The sequence below is a fragment of the Nematolebias whitei genome, chromosome 1, assembly GCF_014905685.2.
Source record: "Nematolebias whitei isolate Nwh7 chromosome 1, NemWhi1, whole genome shotgun sequence".
Taxonomy (NCBI): Eukaryota; Metazoa; Chordata; class Actinopteri; order Cyprinodontiformes; family Rivulidae; genus Nematolebias; species Nematolebias whitei.
Genome location: NC_056498.1, coordinates 22,289,615 through 22,305,094, shown reverse-complemented (window position 1 = coordinate 22,305,094; position 15,480 = coordinate 22,289,615). Strand labels below are relative to the sequence as shown.

General features: G+C 40.1%; 1 protein-coding gene across 1 annotated transcript in view; it reads left to right on the top strand.

Annotated features, from left to right (window-relative positions):
• The window catches only part of shtn2 (shootin 2), a 42,095-nt gene extending 30,353 nt beyond the window's left edge, over positions 1-11,742 (top strand). The window contains exons 10-16 of the mRNA XM_037676739.1: positions 7,532-7,658; positions 7,853-7,908; positions 8,143-8,240; positions 8,380-8,400; positions 8,508-8,561; positions 8,657-8,807; positions 11,543-11,742. Of these exons, the coding sequence (XP_037532667.1) occupies positions 7,532-7,658; positions 7,853-7,908; positions 8,143-8,240; positions 8,380-8,400; positions 8,508-8,561; positions 8,657-8,807; positions 11,543-11,742 (707 nt within the window). The remainder of the gene's footprint in view (positions 1-7,531; positions 7,659-7,852; positions 7,909-8,142; positions 8,241-8,379; positions 8,401-8,507; positions 8,562-8,656; positions 8,808-11,542) is intronic.
• Positions 11,743-15,480: the final 3,738 nt, after the last annotated feature.

Below are 15,480 nucleotides of genomic sequence, written 5' to 3'. Positions count from 1 at the left end.
CATCGAGTTAATTGCAGGATCATCCAACTTCTGAAGTTGGATGATGTCTGGGTCAGTTGAAAGTGACTTTTCATATTTTAAAAGAACTTGCCGAGGTTTGTCTCTTTCTTCATCAGATGTCAGAGTGTCGGCTTGGGCGACCACCTGTTCAATCTGTGATGAGACTGGTAAGGGTTCTTGCTCCATGGGGAGCTCCAACGAATCCTTTTCTGAGTCGTCGAACCTGTCTATGGGCAAGGCACCATAGGTTTGTGGTCCTTGGTCGACGTCATTGGTTGAGAAAAGAGCGATGGCCTGTGATGGTTTCGTGAAACATACTGGCCCAGCTTCTTGACTCGGTACCAGGTTATCTGGGAGTCCTCCCAGAACTGGAATGCCTAGTTCAAAATCATGAAAATCAGGGTCTGAGTTTTCAGTTTGCGATGACTCATCATCGTTTGTGTGTGAGTTTACCCCCCCTTCGTCCGATGAGGGGTTGTTGGAGGCAACAACAGCAATGTCTTGGTGTGTTTCACCGACATCTGTAATGTTGTCATTTGCGCCTTCCGAGTTAGTAGCGATCGCATCACTACACAGTGCTCCTGGTTGGGTTCCCATTTCAGCGTGTGTCAAAGTGTCTGAAAACCTTTGTATTTCCTCTGTCTCCTCCGAGCTCAGAGGTTTAGGGCTTTGTTCCTGGGACCTTTGTGATTTTATCACCTCGGTTCGTTTCGTCCGAGGTGGGGGAGGGTTAGGTACGTCTTTTGGGGGTTCCTCTTTGGACATCCCCTGATAATATGGGTCCTCTTGGATCCCATATTTTTGCGTCCTTGGCATGCCCCATATACGATAAGCACGTTCATCCTCTGAAAGAGGAGCCTTTTTGTCCCAGCGTGCACCTTCATCACGTGGTTTGTTAGTTTGAAAATACTGCCTTTTCTCGCCTGTTTTAGGAGGAGGTGTCAACGCGCGCCTTCCTTCCATTTCTAGGGAGTGGGGTTTAACCTTTATACCAGGAAACACCTCTATGGGCATCTTAGCATGAGAACGTGCCTCGAACACATTCATAGCACACTGTTTAATCTCATTTATGGATTTTTCTCTGAAATTTGCCATAATTTGTACTGACATGCGTATGTCAGTGTGGAGATTTTTGCTGAAAACATATTTAAAATTTTCTTCTTCCTCCATTCCGGTTTCATTTCTGTAACCAAAATAAGCTTGGAAGATTCTTTTGTAATAAATCTTTGGATGTTCATTCTTTCCCTGCTTGACCTTGTCAGCGGCTGGGAAACCAGCAGGTCCCGTGCAGGGGTCGTACTCTCTGATCAAAGCTTCACACAGAAGGTTGTAATCCTTTCTCGTTGCATCAGGTAGACGCTCGATGAAGGTGAATACCTCTCTGTCCGAAGTGAGCCGTATCAGACTGATCTTATCCTCAACCGTAGCATTAGGATAATCCTTCAATCTGAATTCGAGATCTTTCAGGTACGCTTTTGTTCCAGTTGAACCCATCGGTCCAGGTACAAAGCGTTGTACATATTTTGAGAGTTTTAGCAGAACATCCATTGAAAGAGGAAGTTGCCATGCACTCTGTTGCATGTTTGGTGGAGGAGACCTGTTCAGGTCTGTTCCTACCACTTTAGGTGAGGGTGGTTGGATGAGTCTAAAAGCACCAGGTCTGTAAAAGATTTTTGGAGGTTTTGGTGTATTATCCCGACACTGTTCAAGGTCTTCTCTGGATTCCAGACAATCTCGCCCCTCGTCATTACTTTTATCTGTTGCTGCTCTTAGCTTCTCCTCACATGCTTTTAAACGTTCCTGTGATGTATGATAATCACTTTTTAAACGCATACATAGCTCCAGTAATGTGTGTTTATCCATTCTGAGTTCTTCCAGATCTTTGTTAAGCACATCTATTTTGCTATTCAGCGAATCAATTTCTGCATTTGCATTTTGCTGTGATTGAAACATCTGTTCAGAATGTTTTTTTGTGAGGACTTCGTGTTCACTTTTAAATTGAAGGAAGTGTTCTTCAATTTTCTGAACCACCTCTTTTTCACTGTCTAACCTTATTGCAAGGTAATCAGCTTTCTCAACAACCGTATAGAATGATTCTTTCAGCAAAATTGCAATTTTAGCCAGCTTTTCATAGCTTGACATTTTAATTTCTGTAGAGGTAACACTCTTTGCAACCTCCATCAGATTGTCCACTAACTCTTTTGGGTTCATGCTCTCCGCCTGTTTTATATATGGATGTAAGGACGCTGTCAGCAGCGCTAACGCATTCTCTAAACAGTCCGTCATCCCATAAGGATCAAAGTCTTTTTCTAACACACCTGTCATGTTTTTCACTGTGTAGCACTTTATCTGTTAAAAACAGTTGCAAGCTTCAGATATTTTACAGGTAAATATTTTTATTCAAGTTGTCATTGAGTTTTCACACTATTTTAGCTTTGGGTTTACACAAAGGTACTGTTATAAGTCAACTTAGTCAAATGTGGGTACCTTTCTGTAGGTTTTACCCCAATTCATGAATATTTAAGTAAATGCTTCTATGGCAGTGTTACTTTTTATGTGCTTATTTCTTAACAGATACTAGTTACCAAGCTCTTTTTAGTGTATTTTACTCTAAAGCACTGAATTTTTAATAAACCTGCAATTTTTCTAAAAAGTCTCACAGCAAATCAGTTTAAAGACACTTTTTAAACCGTTCTGTTCCAGAAATTTGCTATTTAACAGTTACTCATAGAACCAAGTGGTGAAAAGAAAAAAGAAAATTGATGATGAGGAATAATCAGGCTTTTTTCAGAAAAACTGTACTCCTTTCTCCTGCCAATCTTCTATTTAAAATTAAATAGGAGATGTAATTGTTTAGGTGGTAAATAAAATCAGAAAAGTCTCTTTTTCCTGATATATTTACTCTTATTTAGTGATTTAGCAATTAAACGTGCATTATCTTTTAGCAAATGAGTAAACTTTTCAACTCTGTGAATATTTGAACCGTATCTTTTAAAAAGTTTCTAATTTTTCATTTTGTACCTCCTTGTTTGAGGAGTTCAGTGAATGAAAATGTCCTGGTAAATGCCTTTTTTGCATAAATACCTTAATTACTTTTTAAATGCAAGATAACAGTGATTATTCAGCTTTGAGGAACGTTTATTAACTCAAAAATGCCTTACAGAAAAAAAAAAACGTTTAATTTCACTAAAATACCTAAATCTGAAGTGAAACTGTGATCTCAAGTTTCCCAGGAGGGGGCAGTGTTTAGCTTTCTACCAGCAGGAGTCTATGACGACTTCCTATGACGTTCGGTTGACATCCTGTTTTTAGCCGCTTAGCTTAAAGTTAGCTTCGGCTAAACTCGGTTAAAATCAACATTTCTGAACGGTATTGAAGCGTAAAAGCGGCGTTCTTTCACCAAGCACGACTTTGTTGCATGAAACATGAGTTTTCTGGGACATATGGCAAGTTTTATTTAGTGATTTTAAGCACAGTGAAGGCTCCGGTTGCAACCGAGCTCATTTCTGACATGGAGGAAGTGACGTGACACGTCACTCATCCGGTCGTTAGCTGTTAGCTTAAAATTAGCATCACTAGCGTTGTTCAAAAACATCATTTAATGACGGATTTTAAACTCAAACGCGGCGAAATTTCAACAATTATGCTTCGAAGACACGGAGCATCATATCAGAATCAACTTTAAAGCGTTTTTCAGCTTTAAAAAGCAGATTTTATTTCCCTAAGAAAACGAGTTTTCATTTCCGGGTCACGTGACTGAATCGTTCAATGACAGAGCAACACGACCTGACACGTCAGAGTTAGTCACTACTGACACGTCTGTCAGCCAATCAAAACGTTACACACGGTCTTTTTCAACCAATCACGCAGCGTTTTTCCCAACTAGCATGTTAGATTTATCTGAACAAGTCCGTCAACTTTTTGTCTTTTAAACTGTCAAAATGCACTTTTTTCTGTTAAAAGATGTAACGATAAGCTCCCAGCTGCAGGGAGTCGGCGCCCCGGTCTCAAAAACGTTTTTCTAGCTATTTAAACAACTCGTTCGAACTTTTTCAGAACCGAGCCGGTACCAGAACCGAACCTCTGTCCGTTTGGACCAGTTTAAACAGAATAAAGCGTTCCCACAGCTCAAAGCCAGCTTTAGTTACACATAACAGGCGTACAATTTCAGCTTTAAAAGAACTCTTTGGCTCACAAGTTCAGCTTCAAAACATCGCCAGCGTAAACATGTAGCGTTTCAGCCAAGCGCGCAGCTCCAGCACGCTGCGTTCCAGCACAGCAAACACTCTGTTATTTTTTATGCCAACATGTAAAATCAATCTTTACACGAATACACAGTCATTTATGAACCGTCACGGGCCACCAGATGTAGTATGACATATACTGAGATATATTCATACATTAAACGGGTTCTTCATTTTTCTGGACTGTGTAACATGCGTGCATTGAATTTAACAAAAATGTAACGAGAAACGTTATTTATCTTTGACCCATCAAAATGAATGCGGTCATTTATTTACAGAATCAAAGATTAACATCAAACATTTACATTAATTTGGCAAAATATGAAAATAACAACATAATCAGTTAATCAGCTTACAACCAGGAAAACCATACGGCCATGGTTTTCCGTTGCTTCACCACAGACATTAATGAAAACATCTGGATTAATTTTCTAGCAGAAAGGAGAGTTTGAAGATGGAAAATTGAGATTTATCTTACAGAGAGATGTGTGAGGGAATTTATCTGTTTTAACCAGAACAGCACGCTCTTTGGAAATCAGCTTGTCCCAAACAGTACACTTTTGGGTGAAGGTCGACTTTACCTTTCTGAAGATAGATCAGGTCGGCGTGAAGTCCTACTTCCAGCCACTTTCAGCGTCTCCGTTGAGAACAGCTAAAATACCTCGAGAGTCGTGCGAGGTTATCCAAACAGAAGTTATAATTCCCAAAATCGTCTCTGGTTCAGCTTGTTTGGTTTAGCAGCATCCATGAATGCCTGCGTTTTGCATTCATGAATTCCCAAACGCTCTGCATTCTGGATTCCAAGAACTCTGAACTCTTCTGGAACTCTCCTGGAACTCTCCTGGAACTCTCAAAACTCTCAAAACTCTCAAAACTCTCAAAACTCTACCGTTGAACTGGGAAGTTGCCACATTTAAACGGGCTATACTTCCGGTTCATTTGAGAGCTTTCTGATTCGTGGATGGACCAGAACAGAGGTGTGGTTTGTGATGTAAGGTGTTATGGAAAGTCAAGGATTGTTTAAGAACAGACAGAAAGATATCATGGAAAAACCAGACTTCGTGGTGCCACCTCTCCTGTATCTTGCTGTAAAAGTTAAACATGACATTTCTTTTCAGTAAACTTTTTAGTTGACCGAAGCTCGAACTTTAACACACTTACAAATTTGCTCATTGAAGACAGAAAAATCAAGAAATGCATATTACCCTGATTTCTTCTTTGAATGAGGAATAAAAATCATTACTACTGTTTAAGTAAATAAAAATGAGTAGTTCACTTCAACCTGTAAACATTGTTTGAACTAACACAATTTGATTATCAAAACATTTGTAAAATAGTAATGATCTCAGAGAATTGTCTTTTCTACTTGATTAATTCAAGAAAGAAAGTCTCAGGATGGGTCAAACTGTATTTCTGGATGCAGATCAATGAAATGACAGTTTCTGACCATATGATCCTAAGGTCATTGATTTGACATCAGGTCAAGTTCACTACAGTTGATACTACGGTACTCAGAAAAGTACATGAAACATTCTATAAGATTATATTTCGGTGACTTCCTTCAAAGGACACATAAGAAATGTATTTACAATAGTCCCTTGATACGTCGTGGTTTGACTTTCACAGACTCATTCTTTTGCAGGTTTTCAACATAACATTGTATACGACACATGATTGGCTGATTGATGGAAGGCAACCAACCAGAGCATTCTGCTAAGGGGCAGACTGGCCATCAGGAACACCGGGACATTTCCCGGTGGCCTGGCCCGCTCAGTGATCACAGAGGGGCCCCCTCCTTTCTCTTTCTGAGGCTGTCAGTCACAGCAGAACAGACACACACAACAGGCGGGTGCACAACCTGTTACTCTGCTGTGACATACATCCTCAGATAAAGAAAGGAAGGGGGCAGGTGGTGTGGCCTGTCTTTCCCCATCGCTGCTGTGGGAGCTTCAGTGAGGCGGATGCCAGAGTGAGCAGCATGGATTGTTTATTTAAAATATTCAAGTGTGACCTGAATCACTGGGAAACCAGAAAATGATCCAGGCCATCAGGAAAAGTCCCAGTGCTCCTGATGGCCAGTCCACCCCCAGGATTGGCTCAGTAACCACATTCAACATCTCTGACAAAATCCAAAGGTCACAAATTTTTCTCTATGCTCTGTAGCTGGCTGTTTTGTCCTACCCTATCTTAACAACAAAGTTCATGCTCAATCATCCAGGTATCAAATCCAATAATTCTCAGTCAGGTCATCTACCCTATCTCACAACCAAGTCCTCGGTTGGACATGACGCGTCACATATTAGAACCACAAGTACACCATAAAACTGTGGCAGTGCACAGAGTGTAGCATTAGATTGTGTAATGCTGTGTCACCATGCAACTTTCATTAAAGTGTATGTTGTGAGATCTATTTTCAATATGCTACATTGGTAGCTCCCATTTTTTTTGCTGTGAACAATAAATGGTAACACTTTACAATTAGGTACACAACATTTGATTAACTACTAGAGAACACCTCAGGAACGAATCAGGAACAAATCAGGAGTTAATAGGTAGTTAACCAGTACTTACTGGGAAACACACAGCCCAGCCTTATTAGGGGACTACTGGTTAGTTACATGTGAAACGAAGAGGAACTAATCAGGAACTAATGGGTAGTTAACATGGAAACCAAAGAGAAACAAATCAGGAGCTAAATAAGTAAATAACCAGTACTTACTGGGGAACACACAGCCAAGCCTTATTAAGGGACTACTTGTTACCTAGTAAATTAAGAGGAACTAATTAAGAACTAATGGGTAGTTATCAAGGAAACTAAAGAGGAACGAATCAGGAGCTAATGGGCAATAAAATCAGTAATCACTAGCAAACAGGTTTTGGACAATTACGAGCTGTGACCTCACTGGTGCAGGGTTTATTCAGAACCCACGTGGATAATTTCTCCTCTGTTTCTGTGGTAACAAATCAGTAGTCCCCTAATAAGGCTTGGCTGTGTGTTCCCCAGTAAGTACTGGTTAAATACCCATTAACTCCTGATTTGTTCCTTAGGCGTTCCCTAGTAGTTAAGCAAATTTTGTGTACCTTATTGTAAAGTGTTACCCAATAAATCTGTTGTAACCTATACGTGTGTATGTAAATACATGTAAAGAGGCAATACTGTGGCGTTCTTTACTTACAGCCACTTATTTCAACGTGGAAGATACGCAAAACTGCGACAGTACCTTTAAGAGTATTCACACCCTTGTATTTGTCCACCTCTGTATTTTCCCCACTGTTTCTCTTTGTAGTAAAACAGTTACAAGAAACACTGAGCAAGAAGGATGAAGCTGATGAACTGGTGAAAGAACCCACTCCTACTCCACCTCCTCCACCTCCTCCACCGCCTCCACCACCAACAACAACTCCTGTTGTCAAGTAACAGAAAATAGTTTCATTTTCCATTCAAAGGCTTCTTTTCAGACTTTTTCTTCTTCCATTCTGACCAGAAAAAAAAAAATAAAGTCACAAACATACCTTTATACTTTGCTTTTATACACCATTTTATGAACTTGTTATGCTTCACAAGTTGAGAAAAGAACATCTTTTTGTGTGTGTGTGTTTGTTCATAGTATACAGGAGTTCCTCAAGAGCAGGAGGAGAGGTGGAGTCAGTGTTGATCAACACCGTCAGTTTCTTTTCAACTTTTTTAATTGCCTCACAATAATTATACATTTTCCTGGAAATTACAAACTGAAGTACTGCAGTTCTATTTATTTTCATGAAAATAATTAATTTCCAAATGCTTTGATTGGCTTGTTTGACGCTTTATTGAGATACGCTTTTACTTTTATTTGTATATTCCTGTACTTTAGTCTTACATGTTCACTTTTATTTATTTTTATTTTTTTATTTCTTGAAGAGCCAGCACCGTTATTAGACATTAAGACAAAAGCTGTAGATGAAATGATGGAGAGAATAAAGAAAGGCATTGTCTTGAGGCCTATTAAACACATTCAGGTAATAAAGGAGTGTCTGTATCTCACAATGTACACATTAATCTGTTGAAATTATCCAAATGAAGTGACCTTAAAAAAAAAAAAAAAAAAACTTCCAATCGATGTACTTTGCCTGATTATTGACACTTCTTCATTTGCAGGAAGACGAAAACTCCTGGAAGGTCAGTTCTTGATCTATTCCCATTTTTTATTTTTTTATTTTATAAACTCAAATTTTGATAATTTTCTAATGAAACAATAATTTTTCAATGACCAAACCCCGCTACAGGACCAGAGAAGTGAAAACAGAAAATCTGCCATCATGGAGTTAAAGGGAGTTTTGGTAATTTTTATAAAACACTTCTCCCATTATAAAGACAAAACAGCGTTGAAATTTTTAGGATTGTTTTGATCCGTGTTTTCCATTTTACTCTGAAGGACAACATTAAGCGCCAACAGCACCGCAGAGAGCCCTCCAGGAGGGGAATCAGCAGAAACGTTGGGGAGGCTGAGCTCTTGATGGTGCTCCAGAGAAGACGAAGAGTGATGGGGGGAAATCAGGACGCATTGTCCTCAACTCAAACTTGTGGTACGTGGATTGTTTTGTTAAAGCTACTGCAGAAAATACATTTTCCTCTGCTCTTGACTTTCATTTGAACAAAACCCAAAAAACTAAAAAAAGAAAACACCTGCAGGGCTGAACACTCAGAGCCACGTGTTTTGGTCCCACCCACTCTACACCAACATTGTGATTGGTTCATTTTCCTGTCAGTTATTAAATAAACCAATCCTGGAGAGCCTCTGTCTTCTCTCCTGACCAATGAAAAAGAACCTTCAAATGTGTTTGCCTGGAGAGACAAATTTAAAATAATACAATTGGATAACTTTATGAATTAAGACATTTCTTGCTCAACTGCAGAAAAGTTTACAAAAAAAAAAAAAAGAAATTAGCAAAAAAATAAAACATTATTATTATTATTAGGCCTTTTACAGGTTAGTTCCCACTGAGCCTCAAAGACTAATTTACAAGAGAGTCCTGATTACATACAACATACAAGCAGATGAAAAAAGAGAACACGAGGGTGGGGAAGCCAAAAAAAAAAAATCACGTCTCACACCTTGTCCTGGCTGGGAAACAGTTTGAAAGATGCAAAAAAAAAAAAAGTCCTGGAAACATAAAGCAGCAGCATACACTGACATCATAATACATTTATGCAAAGAGGATGACAAAGGCAGTGAGTTATCCATAAACACTCCAGAAAGTTCCAAAGTTCTGATAAGATGGTACAGTGTCTATCAGCACATCATGGTTCTGATAAGGCCTCAGATATCCTCGGGAGGGAAGGCCGGGGCAGGCAGAGCTTATAGTTTATGTATCCTCCAGGAGCAATTTGAGATAAGTTGACCTGTCCAAGGCCAGCGAGGAGGCCAAACTAATAAACAACTGTTTGGGCCTCCAGACTCTGTTTTCTGTCTGCCTTCAAGTTCTGCTGTTACACTCAATGGTGAATCCAAACAGCCAGATTTGTGGACATTCTGCCCGGTCCGTGCTCGATTTAGCTTTCTCCAAGATTGAATCCTTCATGCCGGCGAGTTCCACGAGCTGCAAGTGGCCTACGATTCTCAGAAATAGTGTCCAGCTTGCGGTTGAACACGTTATGCATACGAGTCTGAAAGCTCAAGGTACGGATTAATCCTTCACATAAGGCTGGCAGCTTTATCACGGCCGAAACTGCTGACTACATCTTCTTAATTTGTTGATATCCTTGATAAACGCCAATTCCAAAAATCAAAAATCCAGTTATTATAAATCCAATAATGTACACATCTTTTTTTTTTTCTCTCTGTCCTCCGGTGAAACCAGACGTGTCTCCATGGTTCCCCCACCCCCACCCCCACCCGCTTCCCTGCTTTCACTCTTTTGTCCTGTGAACCCTTAAAAAGCCTCTCTTTTTTCTTTATACCTCTTAATTCGACGGATCAGCTGGTCTCTCAACAAAATTGATCAACTTCTCCCAACAGGAGTCAGGGAATAAGGAGGACCCTCTTACCTCGACGGAAATAAATTGGATTCATGATGACAACTGGTTATTTTGCTGTTTGGCTGGTGAATTCTGGATTGTCTATAAATTTGTGTGGCTGCGTCGAATCTCGACAGCGCTCAGACTGGTTGAGGGGAGACTTTGTTTCCCTTCCTCCCCGTTCTCTCCTCCCCTCCCTTTAGGAGTTTCCCCCCTTGTTGTACACAATGAAGTATTTGCAGCCACTCAAAATTATTCTGTTTGTCGGATACCCATAAGCAAAGACTGAGGTAAACAAACTCCAGGACCAAAAATAGGTTAAAGTGAATTTATTAACAGTGCTCAGGATCCCTGGGGAAATAAGGGCAATGGTTAGTAGATGTTTCTCCAAGAGGGGTAATGCAGGCAGGATGGGTTTGGGCTTACTCTCTGACGAAAGTTAGTGCATGTGGCAGGAAAGCGCAGGAAGGCAGCTGAGGAGACTCCAGAGGATTCCAGGTGCATCTCTCAAAAAGGTCTAGGACTCAGAAGGTTCACAAAAGGTTCACTGAAAAGTAAGAGTGAACAGGTCAGTCTTACTTAGACAGCAGTGATACAACAGAGGCACTAAAACCATAGCAGGCTCAATGCTCCAGCACCAGGATCTGCTGCTCTTTATACTCCAGGTGTCCAATCAGCTGCTGTGCAGGTGCTCATGCCCTCTGGTGTCCTCAGAGCAGCAGGCGACGAACATGCAAGCTCCACCCTGAAAGGCCCCTGGACCGGGGTTTGAACCAGGGACCTGCTCGCTGAGAGGCAGCAGCTCTACCAGTTGCACCACCATGTTGCCCCCTCTAAACCATATATGTCAAAAGATTTAAAGTATTGCTTTAAAAGATAGAAAACCAAGGTACCAAGAAAATAATATATAGAGAGGAAATATTTTAAATTTCTAACACCCCCCCCAAAAAAAAAAAATCAATTTACAATAAATGAGACATGCAAGAACACAGCATTATGTCATCTCTACTTTTTTATTTCCTCATTTCTTGTATTACAGCTTACTTTTGCTTCAGTTTATACAGCTGATTATCATAAACGTTTCAACAGATCTATAAATATAGAAATGTGATCCTTGTGATGTTCCTTCTGTAATAAATACATAAGAATATGAATTCATAGCAACCGTCAGATCAGTCTCAGGCCAAGAATATTCAAAATCCGAACAAACCTTTTTATTCTGACCTAACCGTGCCAGAGCTTCCTGTAGTTCTCATCTTTTAGACCCGTGCCTAAGATGAATATGTGCTGATTTCTTGGTCAGATCCCCAACCAGGGCAGCAGTGTGGCCCAGCAGCAGGCGCCGGTCCCTGGGCCGGAGAGAGCGTCACCGCACCTGTGCTCCGGAGGCTGAAGCAGAACAGGGAGCAGAGAGATTCCCGCATCCGAGCATCAGCTCTGATCATCAGCCGCAAAGCCTTACAGCAGCCTCTGGAACAAACGCCTAATAATACACCCACCTAATTCCTTTGTGTGTCCTTTTACTGCCACAACAGGAGCACATTCACTGGTTCTGGTCTATTTTTAAAAATTAAAATAAAAAAAATACACCACAATGTCTGTTTTATTTACTTTGGAGTACCAGACATAGGAGGTATGTGGCGGAAAACCATTACATTTCAATTCTTTGGCTTAAAGTAATCAAAGAAAACCATTTGCAAGTGCCACTTAACCCAGTTCTTTATGCATGACGCTTTGCCAGCCATCTTTAATGTCCAGTAACATTTTTGCGTCGTCTTGTTTTTTTTTTCAGCTGATCTAAGTGGAAGAAAACTGTGGCAAAAAAAAAAAAAAAAAAAAATAGAGCCATTAAAATAATAAAAAAATAAAAATAAAAAACACTTCCATGAATAGCATCGGCCACTTCCCTCACCAGGTGTCGTTTCTCCTGGAGCACGCTCCGGCAGCAGAATGCGAGCCGCCGTTTTATTTTGGCACATTAAAGCCGTCACACCCAGAGGCGTCGCCGAGATAAGAGCCTCAGGTGATCTGCAGCCTCCGTCCTGGAAGTTTGTTTTTGATGCAGCAGGCCCACTTTCTGTTTTCTCACCTCTGCTCAGATGCTGCATAGATCAGTGTGTGTGTGTGTGTGTGTGTGTGTGTGTGTGTGTGTGTGTGTGTGTGTGTGTGTGTGTGTGTGTGTGTGTGCCACACCTTCACACACCACCCATCTGTCTGCCTTTCTATCTTTGTTGAAAGCATTTGAAGAGAAGATGAAATTACTCTCACCTTTCACTCTGACACCATTTTAGTGTCTTCACACTGTTTCACATTATCTATTTACTGTGTCGAAGGCTCCAGCAGCAGGTCTGCCTTTTCACTCCCAGACATACATTTTTCATTGTCGTCCTCCTAAAACTCATAGGTGTTGACTTTTGAGATGAAAAAAAAATGCATGCTACCCACTCTTTGTCATTATATCTATGCATGTGTGAATGTGTGTGTGTGTCCGAGAGAGAGAGAGGGATGGTGTCGTAGAAAAAACTGATTCACAAACAATCAGGTAGATTTAATCAAAGTTAAGAACATGAAGCTGCGTGGAGAAACAGAATACAGGAAGCAAAAAAACATTACGAGTACAGAACTTCTAATGGTTTCCCTGCCCCGGTTCTGATCCGATTCTAACTCGATCCAAAGTCGGTTCATTCTGTAGGAATCTCCTTCATCCACCCTCCTCAGTGTACCAGCTTCATCCATCCATTATCTTTACACGATTCTTCCTTTTCGGGTCGCAGGGGTCACTGGTGCCTATATCCAGTCATCACTGTGTGAGAGGCGGTGGACACTCTGGACAGGTCTCCAGTCCATCACAGGGACACATAGAGACAAACGAGACAAACAAACGTTCACTCTCTCACTCACACCTAGAGACAATTTAGAGTTACCAATCAGCCTAACATGCATGTTTTTGGTCTGTGGGAGGAAACCGGAGTACCTGGAGAAAACCCACACATGCACGGAGAGAACATGCAAACTCCACAGAGAGGGGTCCAGAGCCGGGTTTCAATCCGACAACCTTTTTGCTGAGAGTTGGCAGCTTTATCAACTGTGCCACCGTGCCTCCAGTGTTAGCAAAATGTTTTTTTGTGTTTGATCCTGTATGCTCCACACTGGTTAGTCGTCATTATTTGCATCGTTTTTATGTCTATATTACTGATTTACTTCATTTTGTATTTTGCTTTGTGTGTTACCTGTTGTTCTGTCTGTACAGCACTTTGGTTGGCCTTGTCGCTGTTTTAAATAAAATGGTATGGTATGGTTACCACAGCTGCGAGCCCAGACAGAGAGGAGCCACTGGAGGTAAACGTCTCAAAGATTCCTGAAAAATAAATCAAAATGTAACAAAAATAAAGAAGACGATGAAGCCTGAGCTCTGTCTTCTTACAGATATCCCCATCAACAATTCATTCAACCTTTATTTAAACAGGTTAGTCCCATTGAGCCACGAGGACTCATTTGCAAATATCAAAAATGAAAACATTGTATTACTTTTCTTACAGTACATCACAACATAGGGCTGGACGATATGGCCAAAACTTTTATCGCGATATATTTCGTAATGCCGGTTGATAACGATAGAATTCGATATCGATATAAACGATATGTCTCAGAAAAACTGTACAAACTGTACAAATAAATTAATGTTCACCTTTTATTTGTATTTAACCTTCAAAAGAAATTTGAAATCACCGTCAAACATAAAACTCAACTTTGTCAATATTAATAGCTGTAACTTTAAACAACATATCCTAACCCATGCAGTTTGCTGTGTCTCTATTGATACAGCTGGGGGAGTTGTTTCAGGGACACTTTGGCTCAAACTTTTATTGTGCTTCATCCTCTGACTCTCAGTATATTCTATCGAGTGGAAACTCTTCAGATGGAACAAGTTAGATGTTCCCACCGCTAGTTGGTACGACTCTCCGTCACATTTCGCAGCGGACTGAAACCTGTACTTACGTTGTTGTGTCATGGCTTTTTCTGTTCGGGTTGAAACTGAAGCGGCCGCTTCAACCCGAACAGAAAAAGAAATGTGTCAGTGAAACGCTGTAATCACATCAAAATATCGAAAATGTGCTTAAAACTCATATCACCGTTATTGAATAAAAGTATATCGCGATATATATTGATATCGAATTATTGTCCAGCTCTATGACAACATATAAATACAAGTGTAAGAGAAGGTGAAACGTTTCAGCACAAAAAAAAAAAAGAAACTGTCCAAATGACCTGACTGAAAATTGTTGGATTATATACCTGGACTTTGTTGGTTTTGAACCAGTTTGACATGACTGTCGATGAGGAAACCAGATTATGAGGCTCACTGTCGAGTTTTGAGAAAATTAAAGGATTTTAAGTGCGCCTTATAGTCCGAAAAATACGGTAGCATAATTCATACATTTTGTAATGTATCAGGAAGCAGATCAATAAATAATAAATTCCCATTACAGAGAGGATGATATGAGGAAAGAAGCTTTCATTTGATAGAAATTCACTTTAGAAATAAACTAGTGATGACTCAGATAAAAAAGTAATCCATAGTGTCAATTTATGATTGTTTTAGTTCTGTTGACATGTTTTCTTGGACGTTAAATACTTATTAAGTTACACCAAATCACTAACTTCAACAGGAAGAGGCATGTAGCTACACTATGATACAACCTGATGTGTTTAGGTACTATTAAGAAAAGTCAGGAGTTTCCAGGTCATCAAGTACATCTTAATTTTGCTCTCCTGTTCCCTCCTAATAAACTGTTAAAATATAACAAAACGTTTTTGCTTCTGTTTGTGTGCGATTGTGTTTCTGTCTGTTAGCAAAATATCTCATGAACCACTGGACATATTTCCATGAACCTTTGACAAAGGTATCATTGGGGATAACCTCTTGACTACATTTTGAAATCACCCTGATTCAAGACAGATGCCATAGTTAATTAAGCTTAGCAAACATTGTCAGTTTTACAGATGTTGAGCTAAATATGGTGTGGTAGTAGTTGAGAATAATTTACAGCACATACTCTGAGTCAGGGGTGTCAAACTTGGTTAGAAAATGAGGCCAAATTTAACAACTTAGTCCAAGCCAAGGGCTCAGTTCTGTCAATGCATTAACTCAAGTCAGATAACAGCCATCATTTCTTGGTTGCAGGTTAATCAATAAGAGTTTTATTAGTCTCAATTTACATTCTATTGCTCTTTCCTCAT